General features: G+C 44.4%; 1 protein-coding gene across 8 annotated transcripts in view; it reads left to right on the forward strand.

Moving 5' to 3' along the window:
* The window catches only part of MARCHF8 (membrane associated ring-CH-type finger 8), a 102,515-nt gene that overhangs the window by 71,220 nt on the left and 11,227 nt on the right, over window positions 1–20,068 (forward strand). For 7 of the 8 annotated variants that reach the window (XM_063338370.1, XM_063338369.1, XM_063338372.1 and 4 more), the window contains 4 exons: window positions 5,288–5,338; window positions 16,494–16,573; window positions 16,881–17,726; window positions 19,668–19,848. In XM_063338370.1, the coding sequence (XP_063194440.1) occupies window positions 5,288–5,338; window positions 16,494–16,573; window positions 16,881–17,726; window positions 19,668–19,848 (1,158 nt within the window). The remainder of the gene's footprint in view (window positions 1–5,287; window positions 5,339–16,493; window positions 16,574–16,880; window positions 17,727–19,667; window positions 19,849–20,068) is intronic. The other variant, XM_063338377.1, reaches the window with a different exon arrangement.

Genomic DNA, 20,068 nt, shown 5'->3' on the forward strand with positions numbered 1-20,068 from the left:
TTGTAGGGATCTGTGGCTGGGGCATTGCAGTGAGAACCTCATCAAAACAAAGGGCTCTGCTCTTCATTACGGAGATTTTAGTTGGAGAACTCGTATTATTAGATGAGGATCTTAACCCATTTCATCGTGTAAGATAACGTACCATGAAAGTTGCATTGCAAAATGGGGAATATAGTGCCCTATCAGGTCACTGGGTGCATTAGCAAATTAAGACTTGAGAAAGCAGGCATGTGCTAGGTTCATGCTTAGCCATTGGTGGCTTGAGGAGGAAAGAGGACCTTCCTCTGGTGCCATCTGGCCTCCTTTCATAGAGCAAAAGAGAATAACAATCACCTTGTCAAACTATTGGGATTTGGCTTGCAGTTTCTTCTCCAGGTCTATGAGCAGAGATAAAGATGAGTTTAGTATTAGCCATACTTAGACCTGAAGATAGGTGTGTGTAGTCAGGGATGTAGCCAGAAGAAGGCTACACTTAGCTACGAGACTACTTCCTCTGTTGTCTTCTATTTATCTGCCGTAATAACTGAAAACCAAAATGAACATAAAATACAAACCACTTTACCAAGATACTTTTCTCCTTCCACCCTGGCAAGGACATCCAAGTTGTATTTCTGTAGGGAGTCTACAGCCGAGTTTGGAGAAAGGTCAGCATGATGCATTGGTATTGCAAGTGCAGGAGAGCTGCTGTGGCTGCCTGAATTGTTATCAGTGGGGTGGGGACCTTCCTGCTGGCTCAGGTGATAGGAACTGGTGTTTTGGGTCTCACAAGGCTTCTGGGTTTGGCTGTGTAAGTCACACAGCTGGTGTGCTTAGTGGAAAAAAGATATGTTATGGTAGGGAAGCAAGGGTAAAATAACTTGAAGTGCTGAATATGGAAGACTGAGGTAGAAGGGAGGATGGAAGGGAGGTGTCAGCTTCCAGATCTCTGAACTGCAAAGGGAGAGGTGTCATGCAAGAGTAATCAAGGAATGGTGGCAGAAGGGAAAATGTGCCAGCAAGGTGGAGAAGGCAAGATGAAGAGCCCTGCAGGAAAGCAGATGTGAGCAGTTGCTTCAAACTGCTGAAGGCGGAGGCAGCTCTGTCTCTCACAGTAGGGACCAAATTTAAGGGAAAGATAGAAAAAGAAAGGAAAGTTGGGAGGGGGATTCAGGCAATTGCAAGGAAGTGCATCCAAAGGTTAGAAAAACATGCCACTGTAGGAACGGCTAGCAGTTTTTCTGTTTTTCAGTCATTTCCCTGCTTCTGCCTTCCTTTCTGTTTCCCTAGAGCCAGGCTCTGATGGAGAACCTCAGAGCAGCAGCTGGCAGTGAGTGGCTCAGGAGAAGTTTAGATTTTTATTTTTTTTTAAAGTGCCTGCCAGGTGGTTCTAGTTGAGTAGGATGATTTTGAAAGGCAGGATTTCCATTATCCCCTGCAGAAAGACTGATCTGCTGAAGTAGAGTGACAAAGGCTTTAACTGGTGATAATTGTATGGTCCGTGCTGGCAGATGTTGCATTTGTCTTGACCTTTCATTCAAGTGCAAAGACTAACGCTTTTGCAAAAAGGAAGGAGAGCTTGTTTGGAGCTGTAATTACCAGACTAGAATATGTATTACTGTGGAATGAGAGCATGCTAGAAAAAAAATCTCTGAAGACCTTTATTTGTTGGGTAGTGATAGTACCATAATAGAGGTTTAGCCTTGCCACTCCCATGTCAGTGTTAATTTGTGAATAATTGGTAGAAGACCCCAGGATGAAGGTACCAGTGGTGGATATAGTGTGAAAAGTGAGCTTTTGTTTGTTTGCCTTCAAAATAATTTTTACCTATTTAATGTTTCTCTTCCTCACTTAGTAATTGTGCCTGCCATTAAAATCTACCTATTCCAGGAGTTCCTTCCATGGCTTTACAGCTCTTTTCTATCTTAATGACAGGAAAACATATGGCATCCTTAATGTATTGCAGCATGGGAAACGCCAGCAAGCACTGGCTGTATTTAATGGCTTCCACAGTGCTTTTTCCTGAAGGATAGATGGTTATTATTTTATTTGTAGAAGAGAATTAAAAAGCACAGCTAGACTTCATGAACTATGTTACTTAGAGGTGTTTCTATTGCTGTTTAATGATTTAAAAAATTAATAATAATTTTTCTGGTCCTGCGCAGAAGCTAGTAAGAAAGCACTGTACATTCCTTCAGCAGGGGTGCTACTTGAGTGGTCATCGTGAACGGGAAATTGCTGTTGCACAGCGAAACTCGGTTGTTTATCTGTTTTCAGCCCAATACATTTTAAAGTCTGCCTGTATGTAAGCTGTGGAACTTGGAGCTGCTGTTTCAAAAAATGTTCCTGATTAGAAGACAGGCTAAGACAGGGCCATCAGTTGGTGTCCAAGGGCTGAAGCAGTTTTATCTGGGTGATGGGGCTGCTTGGTAGTTGACAGGCCAACCAGACTGGAAAATGTGTGTATACTTGCAAGTCTGTGATGGATCTGGTAGTGGCTATTGGGTCGCTTGTCACTCCTTGAAAGTATTGGTGAGTTGGTGCTCCTCCTGCTTGTCAGTAAGCAGCCCATTAGAGTACAAAATTGGGCCAGCCTGGGCTAACACTGTAGTGAATTTCCTGTTGACTTTATGGACATACCAGCTTTGTGTGGTAAAGGTGCTGAAATGTGAAAGAATGCTTAGGTGGCTAGGAGTCCTTGAGAAATACCACCGATACTTCAATATAGGCGTTCATGCACTTCGTTACCCTTAAGGGAATAGTTTTCAAGACTGCTTTTTTGTTTAAAAATTATCATTCTTTCAAGAACAAACCCAACTGTTCACAGTCATCTACTGACTGAAACCTCTGATGTAGGTCTGGTTCCAACCACAGATCAATAAAAATAATATGAGCATCTGTCTCTTAAAGCCTCCTGGCATCCATCAGATGAAATCAGTTCTGGGAGCAGAGCAGAAAGACTAGTTTCTGTGGTGCAGCTAAGAGAATGTTTGCTCTGCATCATTTACTGTGTTGTACAAATATAGGTCTTGTCCTCCAGCTTGTTTGCGCTTCCTGAATTTTAGCACATCCTTTTCAACACAGGTGCCTGTCTGTGTTCAGTGATGCTCCCTTGCAGGCATATTCTTCAACTAGACGGTGGTATTTAGGGAGTGTTGAGTTAATTGAAGAACCTCTGCTCTGTCTAATTTTATCTCCAGGAATTTCACCTGGAAGTCTTTGACACCTAGGGCAGGATTTGAGACTGTCACCTGTGCGGACCTGTATGTGTTGCTTCAGGCAGACTTCTTGGCCAGGGGTCCCGCTCTTCACTACCATTTTTCCTTGTCCCACATAGCCTTGCTTTGTTTACCTCCCACGCGTCCCTAGAAGGCCAAGCACAGCCTGCTTCGCCCCACACCTCACACATACGCAATGACAAGTCTTCGTGCTTGCCAGCTCGTGTTGGTCTCTCTTCATCATAGCTTGAAAACATGTCCCTGCCCCCTTTTTTCTTCCTCCCATCTTGTGTAGCTTCAGTGAACTCTTTTTTTCCCTGTTGCTATAGCTACACTGCCTTTGATGAAATCAGCTAGGTCCTTCCCTTACGGTTGGAGTGAATTCTTAGCCATACTGGCTCTGGCAGTAGTCCCGTCCGATGTTAGTCTTCACATAAGCATCGTGTCCATATTTCTGGGGGGATCTCTATGTGTTTGTTTCTGTGCCAGGAATACTGTTATCTATGTAACAAAAGCTCATAGTCATCTCGAAAATCAAATTCGGCCTTGCAGTGTGCAAATCTGGCATTCAAGTCAATGGTAATTTAGACCATAACTATTCCAGACCTTAAACTAATCCTTGCTGATTTTTAGTTTGGCCATCAGTCAAAACTGGCAGGGCGCTCCCTGGTCGCTTCTCCTCTGTTCTTCTTCTGAAACACTATTTTACTCTCTTCTGGATACTCAAATTCCTACATCCAGAGGATTTCAGAACACTGTTTGCTTCCTCATGTTTTTAAGGGAGGAAGTGCAATTTATACCCATGAAGTGAGGCGGTGCCCGGGACTGCGTTGAGAGGCAACTGGTGTTGTAAGGAAGGGACTGCCTGCTTTTGTAAGCACATGCTGAAGTTTTCTGCCTTGCCTTCTCTTTTTCTCAGCACAAAGCTTTGAAGTTGCTCTGGGGATGTGCTGTAGGAAGAAGTGTCTGGGAGCGCGGGGATCTCCAAGTGTGGGTGTAGCATCTGGGTGCTCAGCCAGCTGGGCTGACTTGGTGTGGGCTTTAAGCATTGAAGGTCACTTGATTGTAACACACCATAGGACAGGAGGTCTGAAACCAGTTGCTACGTCCAAGCTGATCTAGGAGTAACTGCAGTTGACTGTTTTGAGGTGTTTTGGTTGGTTTTTTTTTTTGTTCCCATTTGTTATCTACAGAGGACCCAAGCTCTGTCTGATCAGTCAGACTTCACAGACTTAGAGGAACATAGATACTGATCTGTAACCAAACTTTATGACTGGCCGTGTTTGTAATATTTGTATAGAAAAAAGTATTTTTTCTTAGATTTTATTCAGAAAAGTTTTTGCAGAGCAATTTCTAGGCTTTTCCCAGTGGAGCAATTGTGTCCAGTTACACTCATGGTAAACTTGTGTTAAGAAACCAGAAAACCTTAAAGGATGAAATATCTTGGTGAAAACTACAGTTTATTTTGGTAGGAGATAATGTTGTCGTCCTTATCATTCAGGGTATGCACATGGAAAGGTGAATAGCAGTTACAGTCGTCACTGATTTCAGTTTTGAGAATTGCAACTTCTGCATTTCCATCTTATATGATATTTCCAGTTTAATTCTGAGTTCTGTGGTAAATAGGAAGTTCCTCAGTAATTCTGCCATGTCTCCTGAAATGACATGCATGTGGGTATTCACAGTTGTCTCCGGACATCACTCTGATACTTTTGGGTTTTTTTAAGAAAGAGCTTTCAGATTTAGTGGTTAGATGTTTGCCTTTAGATGTAGGTGAAGCAGGGCTGAGAAATATCCTTTCCAAAATAGATGCCATCTGAGAAAAGGGCTTTGCAGTATTCATAGAGAGAAGAAATCGTTGTTCTAGTATTTCTCAGTTTGTAGTTGTCCTGCCTATGTGATTTTCTGCAAGGTAATATCTTGTTAAGCGAACAAAGCAATTCAGTGATTATCATAAATCAGGCTGATGTCAATAGAAGCAACATCCTTAGGAGCCACAGCTGGAAGACTTTCAATTGGTTTCAAATACCAGCTTTAAAATATCCCCGTAACTGTGATTTGTTGCTGCAGTGATCCTGTTCTTCCTCTTTCAGAATGAGAAGGCTTTGGGGCATTCCGTGAGCCGCTCTAGTAACATCTCAAAGGTATGTACCCTGATATAATTCAGTCTTTAATAAATTGGGGATACTGGGATTTCTTTTATTTTGAAACTGGGGTGATAAACATGGCAATGTGACTAGTAGAAAACGCTTCCCGTGCCTGTCTGTCATTGAGAGTCGCTCTTGAAACGGTAGAACTCTCTGGTGTTTTGCAGATTCTCTTTACAGGTCAAATGAAATGGAAGCTACAGTAGGTTTTCTCTTTCACACTGTCAGCCTCCTTGGCTTCGTAGGAGCAAGGTAGGTGCCCGAGAACTTATCTTGGGGGGGAAATCGCTCCAAAAACATTACTCAAGTATGTTCTTTCATACTGTAAGCTATCTGATGTAATGTTCTCTCTAAGATATGTATAGCCATGCATCCCGTAACGTGTATTGGATATGTGGCTAAACATTATTTTATTGTCACTTCAACACTGAATTATTGTTAGCATCATGAAATGCATTGTTATCAGGGCATGGCTATGTAAGTATTTTTAAATGTTTGCTGCTACAAGCCCTGATCTTGTAAGGGAAGTATGATGCTGTACCCAGTGTAGTCACACTTCAGTATGCCGATGGGCACATCAAAAGCACAATTGCTTTGTTATGCCGTTAGGAAAAAAGTATCTTCTGTCCAAGATGACTCATTACAATACATACCCTACTTCTACTTCTGCATTACAAATGAGAAGGGCTTTTTCTTTAATTAGCTGGAAGCCTGACACTTTTTTGCTTACACATGTACAATTAAAGCCTTCGTGCAAGCAAGGCTGTGGTGGTTGACCAGTATTTTTCATGGGGTGCGTAAGCCTTAACCTTCATTGCCACAGTTGATGTTGTTGGTAATAGTGACTTTTAATGAGAGACTGAATCGTCATGGCTGTGACAAGCTGAAATCCCTTTTTTCTGGGTGCTTCAAGATATAGGAAGCTATTCATGCCTATCTCCAGCAGAAGAAACAGTGGCTGCATTTAATTTATGGTTTATATGGGCACAGACAACTTTCACTTTGGAGCAGAAAGACAAGATTACTGGGTGTCTTAAATAATGAGCTGGGCAACTGCCCAGTGCACGAGGTATTGACCAAGCTGAAGGTGTTGGTATCATGGAGCGATGTGGGATTGTGTTTTGCATTCAGCATCAGAAAATGTGCATTCACAGAAAGGGTTTTGAAATAAATATCATGTGAGTGCAACTTCTCATCTGTGCTTTTCTAAAATGGGACTGTGCCTGTTCCTTCTTACCCTGGTTCTTCTCTTCTTAGGCATCCTCAATTGGATTTTTCAGGCATTGTTCAGCAGACATGGTAGATTTATCATCAAGTGTCATTGTACTTTTCTCAGAGTGTCTGAAATTCAGCACAACAAGCCTTTTGGCAGCAGTGGTTTGGTACCCATATGAAGCTGCACAGTTCGTTCCTAATTCATCGAGAGCTGGTAGTGTGGCAGTGCAGTGGGAAGGACCTTGCACTCTGGCAAAGCTCTCCCTGGGAGCGCTGGCAAGCGAGACATCAATATTTGCATTCATCTTGAAACACTGAAACGTTCAACGTGATTGCTGTGTGTTGCAAAAGCTGAAGTTCTCAAGGGGAGCAAAAGTCAGCTTTGCCAGTTCGATGGGTGAGACTTTTCGGTTGCAAACATTGAGCTTCCGAGCAGTACTGATGTTTTTGCTGCTCCTCTGTCATCTCCATGTCTGATCCGTTCCGTGCACCTACTCCACTCTGGAGATGGCTTCTAACAAGCGCAAGAGAAGTCCCACCGGTGAAATCATTCCCCTGATTTGCCTCATACATCCGAACGCTGCCTGGCACATCCAGGCAGTTCAGTGCTAAGCTGCAACAATTTATTTTGCAGTCTACAGGTGGGTTGGCTGTTGCAAGCAATTTGTAGGACAAAACAAGAAGATTATAGTAGCGGGATGCTGCGTGGAAGCTTAAGCACATGGAAAATTTTTCATTAGTTCTGAGGTTTAATAGGAAAGTAAGTGCCTTTTATTTTTGTTTAGAATAGTGTTACAACCTGACAAAAAGGCAGATTGAATACATGTACAGGAAGAAGTATGGAAATGCTTGGCTGCCTGTATAGGGCTTTTAGAAATCCTCAGAGCTTGTTGATACCACACCGTTTTAAGAGGAGCTATTTAACCAAAGTTGAGTTGATAATCAATTATATGCTGCATTTCCAGATATGTTGATGTGTGTGTACGGAAATAATGATCACAATTCCCGCAAATGACTGTTTCAGCTATTATTTTTCCACCCAAATCTAGCTTACAGTGTAGCAATGTAGCAAATCTGCTGCAAATGCTTGGCACTGATGCTTGATTCAAAGCCTTTCTGGTGCTGCTATGTCATTATGAACCCGCTGTGATTAATACTGTGTGTCTTTCCACTGCTCTCAGTTGCAGTGTGCACTGTGAGTGGAAAGGATTGAGTCAGAACTCAGCCTCTAGCCAAGAGAGGATGCTGTGTTACTCCGTGTGACCAAGGAAAGCAACGCCCTAGGGCTAAAAGTGATCAAGGAGGGAGGCGGACAGATGGTGCCACTGAAAATGAGATCAGCTGGTAGAGGTAGCAGGACCTCTCTGAAAGTGGACCCCAAGTGTTGGGGCCAGGTGGAGCCGTCCCTTGGGAGGAAGGGGCAAAAAGGCAGCTCTCCAAGAGGTAGATGCTAACAGAGGCTGAAGAGATGCTAGTACATGTGGCCAGGCCAAGAAAAAACAATCACCTGAATACTTGACCAGGGAGGGAGGCCAGAAGCAGCAGAAAAATGAGTAGGGAATAAGATGTAGGAGGATGTTCATACAGTGCCATTAGGTTTTGTGCAGTCTGTTGCACGCTGGGGGATGTGGCATTCCTCCAGGCCTTTCTTTGCTTTTTTGGTGTGTGTATTTCAAACACTCCTTTTAAATCTGCTCCACATGAAACGCTTGAATTCCTGGAATCTTTTCTATGTTTGTTTTGAAATTTAAAAAAAAAAAAAAATACGGTTGAAGGCAGGTTGAATTGATTTAGTCATGGGAGTTGGACATGGCCTGGTTCCCAGCTTGCCCTGTTGAAGTACAGTGATGCTGATTGAAACACCCCCGACTGGCACAGAGGTGGGTGTGCAGCCCACATCCACATCTCAGCTCTTTACCCTAAGCCAGCATTTTTCCCAAGAAGCCACCCTTTACTGGTAAATGCCTTCATCATACAAGCCACACAGAAATAATTAAGCTTTACAGAGGCTTCATGCTCTAAATATAGATGAAATTGACCCCAAAACACAGCCAGTCACTGAGAGCAACTAAAAAAGGGATTTTCACAGTGGTGGTAATTCATGCCCTCTGTTCTTAGATTCTTAGATAAAAGGAATTGTGCTTACAAGCAGATTAAATGAGGTCACCAACAAAGCTGGTCTATAAACAGTTATCCTCAAATTAGTGATATTGTTTAGCTTTAAAGTGTCTGATATATCCTGAAACTGATGGTGTGATGTATGGAAATATCTGCAGGTCATCTGTGTGCTGTTCCTGTCATCTGATTGCTCTGGAGGGCTGATTTTAGTGTAGTGGGGAAGCACTTTGTAGTCTTATTTTCGTGGCACTCAGAGGAGTAAACTTTGAAAATGCTAATACTGAGATGACAGCAAAGGAATCAAAAGTGCACTCCTTCAAAAATGTAAATGCTTTGTCTTTTCTGAAGACCTGTACAGTTTATCTTTTGAGCAGAAGCACATGGTAAAGTATTAAATTATTCTTGGGCTGAATGGCAGACAGTGCAGACGCAAAGTGGTAGCCAAAGCTTGCTATGAAATTTAAAATCCATTTAGGCTGTTCATCAGCTTGGAACAGATTTAGAAAAGCATATGAATACACACATCCACTGTTGCCTGAAGCTTTGATGGATTCAGTGAGCGTTCGTCCATAGAAAAGCAGTCTCAGGTTTTTCAGTCGCAGAGCTTAGCCATCCTGTAGTCTATCAGATGACCAAGGCTTACTGAAAAGAACTGCTGCTCAGAAGTGTTCTGCTCAGGTTTGTGAGCCTAGGGGTAGGGAAAGAGAAGTTGCTTAAAAAAATCACAAAAAAAAAATCCTTCTACTGAGCTACTGGATAAGGGAAAAGACAGGAAAAATTGTATAGCGTGAAGATTAAGGTAAGCTCATTCCCCCACCCACAGGAGCAAATAATCTCATGCTGGAGCACGGTGCAGTCGTGTTTGTAAGGAGTGCGACCGTCTCCCTGTGTGCTGTGATAAATCCCCACTCCTGGGGCTGGATTCTTACTTCATAGAGGTATGAGGGCACCCTGTGAGGGAGGAACCTGCAGGAGTTCCCTTTCCTCTTTTGTTCCCTCAGTCCATTCAAGGTATTTTGAGGAAGATTTTTAAGTCAAAGGGCTATTTTTTTTATTATTTTTTTTATTATTTTTTTTATTATTTTTTTTTTCTTCTTCTCCCTGCAGAACCTGTTGTTGTCCCTGCAGAACCCAGTTGTTACTGGGTTTAGTCAACATTCATCCTGTGCTGTAGGCAGGTTGAATTACACCTGGGGAGATTTTGAAAGAATAGCTAGCCTCCTTTCGCTAGTGCCTCCGGCTCCGGTATCTCTAGAGAAAGTTCCTGCCAGAATCCTCCTTTAGATTTCTTTAGGAAGAATGAGGGGAAGCTGACTTCAGCTTTGCTCCTAGTTTCTAGACATAATTTTCATTGCAGTCATATACATTATATAAAGTATGGAACAAAGCTCTTCCAGCAGCTGACTACTGGTTGCTATCAAATTGTTGTCAAAATTATAGGGTGGAGTTGATGATCCTGAAAATTTCAGATGCCTCTTTCACACGTCTGTCTTTTTTTTTTTTTTTCTTTTTCTCCCCCAATATTTTTAACCACTCTCCATTCTAATAATGCATGTTATCCCAGATAAAGACACTTGATTTTAATATGCGCTGGTAGTCAAAATGGCACAAGCCTGGTAGGGAGAGTATAATGGAGAAGACGAGAAGTTACTGATGTTTGATCCTGCCATGCTGGTATTTAGGAAAACCTTTCAAAACCAGCCTGTCAGTGGGGCTTTCTACCCTTCACAACACCCAGTCTGTCAGTAGTGGCCTGTTTGGGCTATCTCAAGTGTCAGGTTAGTACACTTGGCACAACTTGGTCTCGTTGCACTGCTGCCTGGGTGTGCTAGTTCAGCTGGAGGCCTCCTTTGGCACATGTGCAGTGAAACGACCGTGTCTCCTTCACAGATGAGTGTTGGAGACTTTACAGCTGCAGTGCGCTTTAGCGAGAGCCCTCAGCCAGCGTGTACATGGAGTACAGCACTTGCTGAAAGCATAAAAACACAAACATGTTGCATCCTGGTGGCTGGCTGGAGCCAAGCAATTATATTTGTTCTGCAGTGGCTCCAGAGAAATGATGGATGTGTCCCTTGGGTTTAATCAAGACCTCCCCGCCTGCCTTCGGCCCAGGCTTGGGACTTCTCCACAGAGCAGGCAGAACTGAATTTTGCCACGGTGGATGAGACAGGCCTGGGGCTGCCCCTGCCAAAGGGAGGGGAGGTAAATGGGGCAGGAGTGGCACAACAGAGCCATATTCCCTAGGTCTCTTTGTAGGTGTCCTTTCCCTATCTGAGGACTAGCCAGGTTAGCTATGGAGCGCCTTGCAGTGACACTTGGTTCCTTTTTTCACAAGGCCTCCATCACTGGTGTTTTCTTTCCTAGATCACTGCCTGCGTCTAGATCCTGCCAGAGGAACAGGTGTGGGGTGGTTGGTCTCGGTTTCTGTGGTCTAAACTAAGGAGGGAGCAGAGCCTGGGGCTTTCGCTGCCTCTGGAGATGCACCATGCCAGATAAGTACCTGCCATGTCCGTGTCTAGCTGCAGCCTTGCCTTTTTAATACACGTTTAAATGGGGTCTGTGCAAGAGAGATAAAATAGCTCTTTGGCAACGAGTTCTTCTAAAACACAGGGTGTGATAACCGTCCCTCTGATTCTGTCTTTCCCATGTGCTTCTGCCACATTTGTCATTGTGATGCGTTAACACCAGGAGAGACAAATCTGCTCAAAACAAAACTCCCAGTGGCCCATTGCAGATCGCAGCACTGTCATCTCAGTGCTGAAAAAGCATCACAGTGCAGGGGGGTTGCTTGGGGTGGTGGTGATTAAAGGTCGTGGGCCTCAGTCACTGGTTGTGCTTGGGACAGGACAACTCCGGGGCAGTGGTGAGAGACGTCTCCGCTTAGCCAGCACCTGGTATGGTTAGCTATGTCTTTTCAATCCCCAGAGGGACTGATGGTAGTTGGAGCTGACTGAGTGGAGAAGACCATCACTGTGCTCCCATTGTTCTTGTGTGGAAGGGAGGCAGACAGAAGCTGCTACAATGGTCTAATGGTGCTTGAGACACCTTTTAGCGTCAGTCTTTTTGGCAGCAGGTGCAGCTACCTTTTAGGATTTTTATTGCTATTTTATTTTATTTTAGCTCAGCAGAAGAGCATAGTTTTGAAATGGGTTCATCACAGCGTAAAATAAAGGCAAACCCATAATCAAAACGCCAGGTTGAAATTTGGGTTGTGGAGCGTTTGGCTCCTTGCTCTACTGCTAAATTTGTGTTTGTCTGAAGCTCCTTGTGCTGCAGTTCCTCCTGAGTAAAAGACTTAAAATTTTGCTTCTTTTCTCTAACCCTTTGTCTGCCCAAAGGAGAGGTGTGCTCCATTATTACATGTGTATAGTGCTTAGTATGTTAGTTCCAGGTCCTTATCTGAGACTTCTGGGTGTTTTTGTAGCAGAAATAGTAGGTCCACAGTATTGGTCCTATTCATGTGGCACCTAGAAATGACGAATTTTGCAGGTGTGGGGGAAAACCTTTCTTTGCTTCCTTCAGACTTATAATCAGCAGAGGAATTCTTCTGGAATTAAATTGTTTCTAACTTTTAACCTTCAATGAATAATTTAATAAGGTTTTTAGAATGTGACAGGCCCTGCTCTTTAAAATGAGGTATAATTGCTAGTACTAAAGTGCAGCCCAGAGTGAGAAGACAGCAACTATATCCAGAAGTGCCATCTCAGATAAGCAGGTTATCTTGGAATGTACCCAAGCCATTGGCATGTTCACTATGGCTCACTTCAAAGATGTTTTAATTTTCTGAGGCAGGGTGAGGTTTTTTGCTCTTCAGTGTGCAGCGTGTAGTCAAAGTAGGCAATCAAAAAAGGCTGAGTTCCTTCGCCCAGACATCACACTGTTCATGGAGTGGGGGCAGAATGAGAACAAGCAGCTATGGCAGCACATGTATGTGTGTATATATGTACAAATATATATATGCACACACATAACATATATATAAAGATATATATATCTTCTTGATCGCAACCCTACAGGGAGCTGTAGGCGTCCCGGGATTGCTGCCTTCAGAGTCACTGCGATTATCTACACACCAGTGCGGAAGGCCACACCGTGACCTCACTGAATTGCAGTAGATGGGAATGTCGATATACATAATTAACTAACTATTGACCTTTAGTCCTGAGCTATTTTAGGCAACCTGTCTGGCTGTACAGGGTAAGTCGCTAGCACATAGCTCCTAGGGCTTGTCATTGGAGGTGATGATATTCTTCCATGCGAAGGGCATGAAAGTCCACAGAGGTTCAGCGAGTGATTCCGGAGTTAGAAGGGTTGAGGCTTAGGCCACTCACCACATAATGACCGTGGCAGAAACCCTGTGACAAGGAGTGCTTTAAAGCCTATAACTGTTGTCACCACTGTAAGTAGTAAGTCCAACCACAAGTGCCGCTGGTGGGGCATTAAGGATGGTGTGTGTACAAGAAGCTACAGAGTGGTGAAGGCTTTGATTGCTTATTTTCCCAGCCTCTTCAGAGCTGAGCCATGCGTGGGAGCAACATCAGAGCTCCAGACTAGCTGAGTCCACCTCTCTGTTGCATTCACCGATCATGTTGCCTCTTTGCCGTGTTCTGGCCCAAGGCTGCCAGATTTCTTCTTTTCTGAGGCACCTCTCTGCCTGATAGCTGCTGTATCTGAGTCAGTAAACCCAGGTGAGCTGTGTGGATTGGTGAGCGTCAGCTGCGTGCACCTCTGCTTCTAGGACTGGCAGAATTTACTTCTTGGGCTCTTGGCAGCAGCCTGCATTCTACGATGCTCTTCTCTTGTCAGTGGGTTGTGCCTCACTGTTAGAGGCTCGTTGCCCTAACCGACCGATGTTCTTCCGGTAGCTGAAGCTAGGGAAGTGACTGGCATTAAACAAGCTCAGTAAAAGAAGTGGTTAGTTTTACCTCACCTCACTATCCTAATCTGATTTGGAATGCAGCTGTGTAAATAGTTTCACGATCAAAAAGCATGGGAGGAAAGGAGGACAGACTGAGAGACGAGAGGCTCATTGAGCCATGGCTTTTGGTGGTAGCCGCAGCTTACGTTAGCTTAAACCGAGGGTGGGCCGTAACTTCCTCCACTGTTTTGTTGTTCCGCTTTGTGGTGCCTTTCCAAGTGTGTTAACTTCTGTTCATGTTCTGGTTGCATTTGCATTATGTATGAAGACGGAGCAAAGGACCTCCCGTATTGAAGCAGGAAGAGAGGAGGAAATGTGCCTGAGATGTGGGGGTTTTGCAAGCTGTCCTGAACAGTGCTGGCATCCAGAAATGGAATAGCAGGCTTGAAATGCAAATGAAATTCCACAATTTCTTGTTTGTCCCAGACTCTTGATTTCCCAAGTGGTGAGACTTTGTCACTGTCTTGATGCCAGGCAATTGGATCAGGAAACCAGTAACATGGTTTCGGAAGGGAAATTTTGGATCATTAAATCTACTCCTCTGCTATTAGACAGTCATATCATATATGCTGTTTTTTTTTTTTTTTTTTCAAAAAAGCTTCATTGGTAAAGTGAAGGGGTAGAGAGATTGGATTCATTCTAAGCAGGTTACCCTTCTGTGATTTGCTCATAACACAAAACCTGAGACAGATTTATTAATTGATTTGTGTCTTCGGTTCCAACTAAGTATGGCTGTTTCCATGGCAGAATGCAACATGCTGTTTTACTGGTTCAATAGTTTGTTTTTAGAAGATTGCTAAATATGTCTTTTTAAATAGTTCATTATTTAAATCTTATTAATTTTCTTTTGCATAATTATAGCAGCAGATTATAGTGTGTCAGGTCTTTCACTAACTTGTCAGTATTTCTTTAAAAAAAAAAGTAATTACTGCACAAACTCATTTTAAAAGATAGGATTTGAAGTCAGAGATGTACCTGCTTTTAGGAGATGTTAAGCATCAAATACAGAGCAAATTTCCAAGTAATACCTGAATTCACCTCACTGTATAATCAGCAACATACATCATTAGCATGTGCAAGTGGTGTAAAATGGGAAGAACCATAGTTTCCAGGATAAAGCCAATAATTGGTCTTCAATTTGTAACAGTCATAAAATGACTCACCTAAGGTTATTCTCTTGGTTTTTGTTCTATGCATGTATCTAGCTGGGTAGGATGGGAAATAAGTTACAGTGCCTTCCTACAGATCAGGAGGTGTGTGTTTGCCCTCGGCCCTTGCAGACCCAGCTGTAAACGGATACCTGTTTTTTCAGGCTCGGTGCACCTGAGACATCCCAGCGTGAGGCCAGATAGAGTGCTCACTGGAGTGCTGTTGGCTGGGGAAACAAAACCTTAACAGATGAGTCCTGTAAATTGGAAGATGACGGTTGTATCTGTATTTATAAAGGAGCGTGTGCATCTTCTCTCGCAAAGAAAGGAGAGTATGTTGTGTGACAAGGGACCTTGCTTTTTGCTGTGAGAGTGTAAAAGCCTGTAGCAGCCTTGTTTATATATACCATAGGGGCTTTTAATAAATGAAGTATATAGAATTGGAGAGACCTGAGACAGATACAGTGTGCGTGTGTGTTGCACCATGACCAGAGATCACCAAAACAGTGATGACTGAGGTAGCCCCAGCGTCTCAAGCTGGAGCGCAGGCCTGGGCACCACGTGCTTCTGCGGCAGCACGCCTTCACAACCAGAGGTGTCTCCTGGTCCGGCTTGGTGCACTTGCCAGGCCCAGCTCTGTGGTGTTGACACTCCTGTTGTTCTGCTGGTTGCATTGTTCCTTCCTGGGGTTCAGGCTTTGCTTTGCAGATCAAAAGAGCTGTAAACCTTTATTTGAATTCTGAAATGCAAGCGGCGTTTCGCAGGGGTGGGTGAGCGGCACAGCCTGTCCGACAGCTGTGGAACATGGGAGAACCAGGTTTAAAGATTCTCTGTTACGAGGTTATCAACGCTGGTCTCCTCCTCCACCAAAACCTCTGGGAAGAGTCGAGAAGTTTCTGTTAGTGACCTACAGAATATAGCAGCAGAAAAGGCCTATAATAATAGCCCATCGAGTCCCAACTCTGAGGCAATGATCGTTCTTACCATATTGATTTTAGAGGCTTGTCTGTTAAGTGTTAAGTATGCCAAGAGCTTAGCTTTATCTTTTTGAGTTAGTGCAGCTGAATTCTTCAGTTGTTCTATTTCTCAGTGCGCTCCCGTTGGGTCTCACGAATGTGACGGCTGCCGCACCTCTGCTCCGAGCAGGTGGGAGACCCTGTCAGGATGAAAGGCCTCGCAAAGTACAAAGAGTACTTCAGGGAATGGTCTGGTTTGGCAGATGGTGCTCATGTGCATATGCTAGTACAGAAAATAAGCCCCAAATAGTGTCTGAGTTACTTGAATTACTGACGGTTCTGTCGTGTGGAAAAAAAAGAACACCACCCAAGCCTTTAATCTCTTGACATCATTAGAAGTGGAAGGATTAGCTATTATGAGGAAGCTAAATTCCGACTAGTCTATACACACACCTCCATCTAATTATTCTAATTACTGTAGCATTGCTCATTTCCTGAGCTATTGTTTCGTGCAATGTTTGACAGCTGGCAGGTTCTGCGCCAGAGATGGCCGCATTTGACCTTGGGGGAAAACGTTTCTGTTCTGATTATTACTTTTCCAAGGAAGAGGCTGTGTGACCTCCCATTTCAGCATTTTACAGTAAAGCCACTTCCTCCTTGCAGCTAGCCCTGGAATATCTGATACAGGGTGATACCTGGCTCCACATGCTGTTTAACCCTGAGGGCGATGGCTGTGCATACCAAACTCTTCCGACTAGTGACTTGATTTCTGTTTGTTTGTTTTAATTTCACTGCAGGCTGGAAGTCCAACCTCTGTCTCTGCCCCTCATAGCTTCTCTCGGACTTCTGTTACACCATCCAACCAGGACATCTGCAGGTAAAGTGTGGTGTTTGCATGGCTACAGTGAGGCCCGTATGAGGTTGAAATTAAGCAAAACCAAAACTGAAAAAGCACGCGTATGGGAAAGTAAGCGATGTGGGGTTCCCATTTTGAAGCGTCCCATTCATTTGACTCGACTGCTGTCTAACACTGCTTCGTTGAATCCCACTGACTGTTTGGCCCCTGCTATGTTTGCCATTCCCTCACTAGCCGTAATTCTCATTTCTTCACTTTTAATTATATGTGTTCTCTTATGTAATTGTTTTTTACTTTCTGTGCTTTTATTCCACTGTTCTGCATGCAGTTCCAGTGCAGTGTTTTCTGAGTGTTGTCATCACAGTCCAGTGCAGTCCGCTGTTGTCTTGAAAAATCCTCACTGCCAGAGCCCTCTGACACAAGGGGTCACTGTGACAGTAATCTGTCAGGACACGTTACATGCAGCAAAGAGAAACTCCCGTGGGCAGGATCGGGGCCAGGCACTCGGGTCTGCTAAGAACGTAAAGCCCACCCGCGCCCTGAAATTCTCCAAGTCCCTCAATGACGTGGACCAGAAGGCGCAGAGCACCAGCGAGTGCTTTGACTATGTGGAGCGAACACGCTCGGAAGGCAAATTGATCCCGACTCAAGAGCAGTGTTTAAGGATTAACAAATTTCATCTTAAAGAGAGGAAGTCGCTAAATCTCAGGCCTCTTTCTTTTAGCAATTCTAAGCACTCCTACATCCCTTCCCTTTCCAACTACTCGAGTGCATCGAGAGGAGCAGAGAACCACAGCGCTGTGCATATCCCCTTGCTGGAGGACAAAGTGGACTATGACACCGCAAGGAGCAAAAAACTGTTGCGTTACCTTTTTTCCTTCTCCCACACCTCCAGCACTAGCAGCCTGCATAAGTTCCACGAACTGGAGAGCTACTCCAGTCACTTCCAAGCTGAGAAATCCTCCAGCGTGCTGGTGGAAAGCACGGACTTCTGCTCGGATGATATGGGAGACGATGACGTCTTTGAGGACAGCATCTCAGTGAAACTGAAAACAAAAGAGCAGCGGGCGCCGCTCTGTTCCTTTGAGAGGGACAGTGACCTTGACTGCCCTTCCCCCCTCTCAGAAAAATTCCCCCCTCTCTCCCCTGTGTCCACATCGGGGGATACCTGCAGGTTGGTTTACCAGAGAACCGCCTACCTTCAAGCCCTCCCATGTGCGGTGGTGACCGTTCTGCTTTCCCCCTGCCTTTGTGCTGTTTCTGTCTGTTCTGTCACCCTGTCACCTTGCTTTAATATGTGCGATTTGCAGCATGCAGCCTTCCCTCCGCTGTCCTGCGCCCCTCTGATGCACTTAACAAGGCTACTAAGCAAAAGCATTTCCTTTGGAGTCAAATAAATTCTCTTGCGATGTGTTTCGGGTTTGGGCTTCTGAGATGGTATTTTTCTCTTATCAGTGCCCAAACTGGGGAATATCATGAGAGAATCAGCTCTGCGTATTAAAGATCAAGCTGAACATGTCTTTGCTTTTAATGAGCAACATGTTGTCCTGACAGTCACTGCTGGTTTGGTCAGAGGGTGGGGAGTCAGGAGGAAAACAGGCTGTTTGAGAATTGCTTCTCAGGTCAGGTCAATATAGCTTCAGGTGGGGGTTTTATTCATCTTTTCCTCACAGTTTGTATCTCACCACACTCTTTTATTTGTAAAGGGCTTTCTGGATGCCTTAGTTGAAAGGGGGATCTGAGCACCAGGTGTTAGTGGTGGGCCTGTGTGATGTCCATAGTGTGAGGTCCATCTAAAGAGGATTAACCATCTGCACAGGTGGTGGGAGCAGCCAGCTCTGGACTGTCTTCATGGTGACTTGTCTGCAGGTGTGTCCCATCCCAGCACCAAAATGCGGCTGAGGAGCAGGAGTCACCAAGTACAGGAGCACATGTTCCATCCCTCCACCTAGCGTTTTACTACCCTAATCTTCCTCCTCCCTGACAGCACTTTCTGAAGCTGGCTTTGTTACTACTTGCCAATATTATTTGATTTCTCCCCCTCATTACCAGCAAAATCTAGTTCCGTACTGGCTTGTCATCAACAAGACGCTGTTGTAATCCACCCACTCCTTCATTTCCACTTGCCAGCTATCAGCAAGGTCGCAAGAGGCAAGATGGTACACATCAGTAAGAGATTTCAGTAATAGACAGGGATGGCAGCGTGCCAGGATGTACTTCACATATGCTTAGTAACAGATTCATTCCCTGAGCTCCTTACTATCCCCCTTTCAATTCGCGACCTCTTCTACATGGTTAGAAGGACTTGGTGATGTTTGATGCAACCCAAGGGCTGTGTATAAATTGAAGCTGGAAATCAAATGCCAGCACCTGTTAGTAACACCGTATTGGGTGTCCTTGCTGTCTGCACAGTTAGGCCGTGAGGGAAATGGAGCATTTTGCAGAGCTGATGCTTCCTTAGCAGCTCTTGCGAAGTAAGAATTGGAGAGCAAAACCATCAGTCCATTTAGAGTAGGTGTATTTTGGGGAAGTTTGGTGCTGTAGCTTTGCAGTGTGGATCTGTCTCTCAGCAATTGGCAACAGAAATAATCACTTCTCTTGTGCAAAATCCGGGCTGTCTAAATTAACTCTTCATAATACTGGGGTGGGCTGTTTTGCCATTGGTTTGGGAATTTTGTTTTATCTTCTGTTTCAGATTGTAATCCATGAGTAGCTGTACCTCTCTGTGCATATTTTGTCTTGGGAAGTGCTGTCTGATCTGTTTAAATGCTGTTTTCAGTTAAGTGCTATTGTTCTAGATGAAGCGTTGTCATTTCTTACCCTTTTTTTTTCTTTTGGATGCTGCATTTCTGTCAGGCTCTGTGTGTCCGCCTCATCTGTTAGAAAGCAGCTGTCTAGTTAGCAGTGTCTGTGCTCAATTATTTTGTGCCTGTGTATGTGCTTGCGCAGCGATGGAGTTCTTTAGTTTTAGCTCCTTTATGGAACACAGTCCTTTGATATGTATGTCTCAGGATCCTCAGTGGACAGCCGTGTGTGATCACAGATATTACATGCCTCTTCCACATCCTTTCTGCTTCCTCTCCTCTCCTAATGAGCAGCTTTGCTTCTCATTCAGGATATGTCACTGTGAAGGAGATGATGAGAGCCCTTTGATTACGCCCTGTCACTGCACGGGAAGTCTTCATTTCGTGCACCAAGCCTGCCTGCAGCAGTGGATCAAGAGCTCAGATACGCGATGCTGTGAACTGTGCAAGTACGAGTTCATCATGGAGACAAAACTGAAGCCTTTGCGAAAGGTAGGCACAAGACCTGCTTCCCTGAGGAAATGCTTTTTTTTTCTTTTTTTAAGCACAGATCCACTCGGAAAACAGGCAGTCCCTCCCCGTGAGCCCGCAGCACCCCACGTCTATTTATCATGTTTCTGTGGCTCCTCAGAAAGCCTGGTCAGTTTTGTATAGGGGCCAAAGGACTTCCGTGAACACCCAGCCTGGCAAATTCAACATCAGTGGAATCCAG

The sequence above is a fragment of the Chroicocephalus ridibundus genome, chromosome 6, assembly GCF_963924245.1.
Source record: "Chroicocephalus ridibundus chromosome 6, bChrRid1.1, whole genome shotgun sequence".
In the NCBI taxonomy this organism is placed as follows: domain Eukaryota; kingdom Metazoa; phylum Chordata; class Aves; order Charadriiformes; family Laridae; genus Chroicocephalus; species Chroicocephalus ridibundus.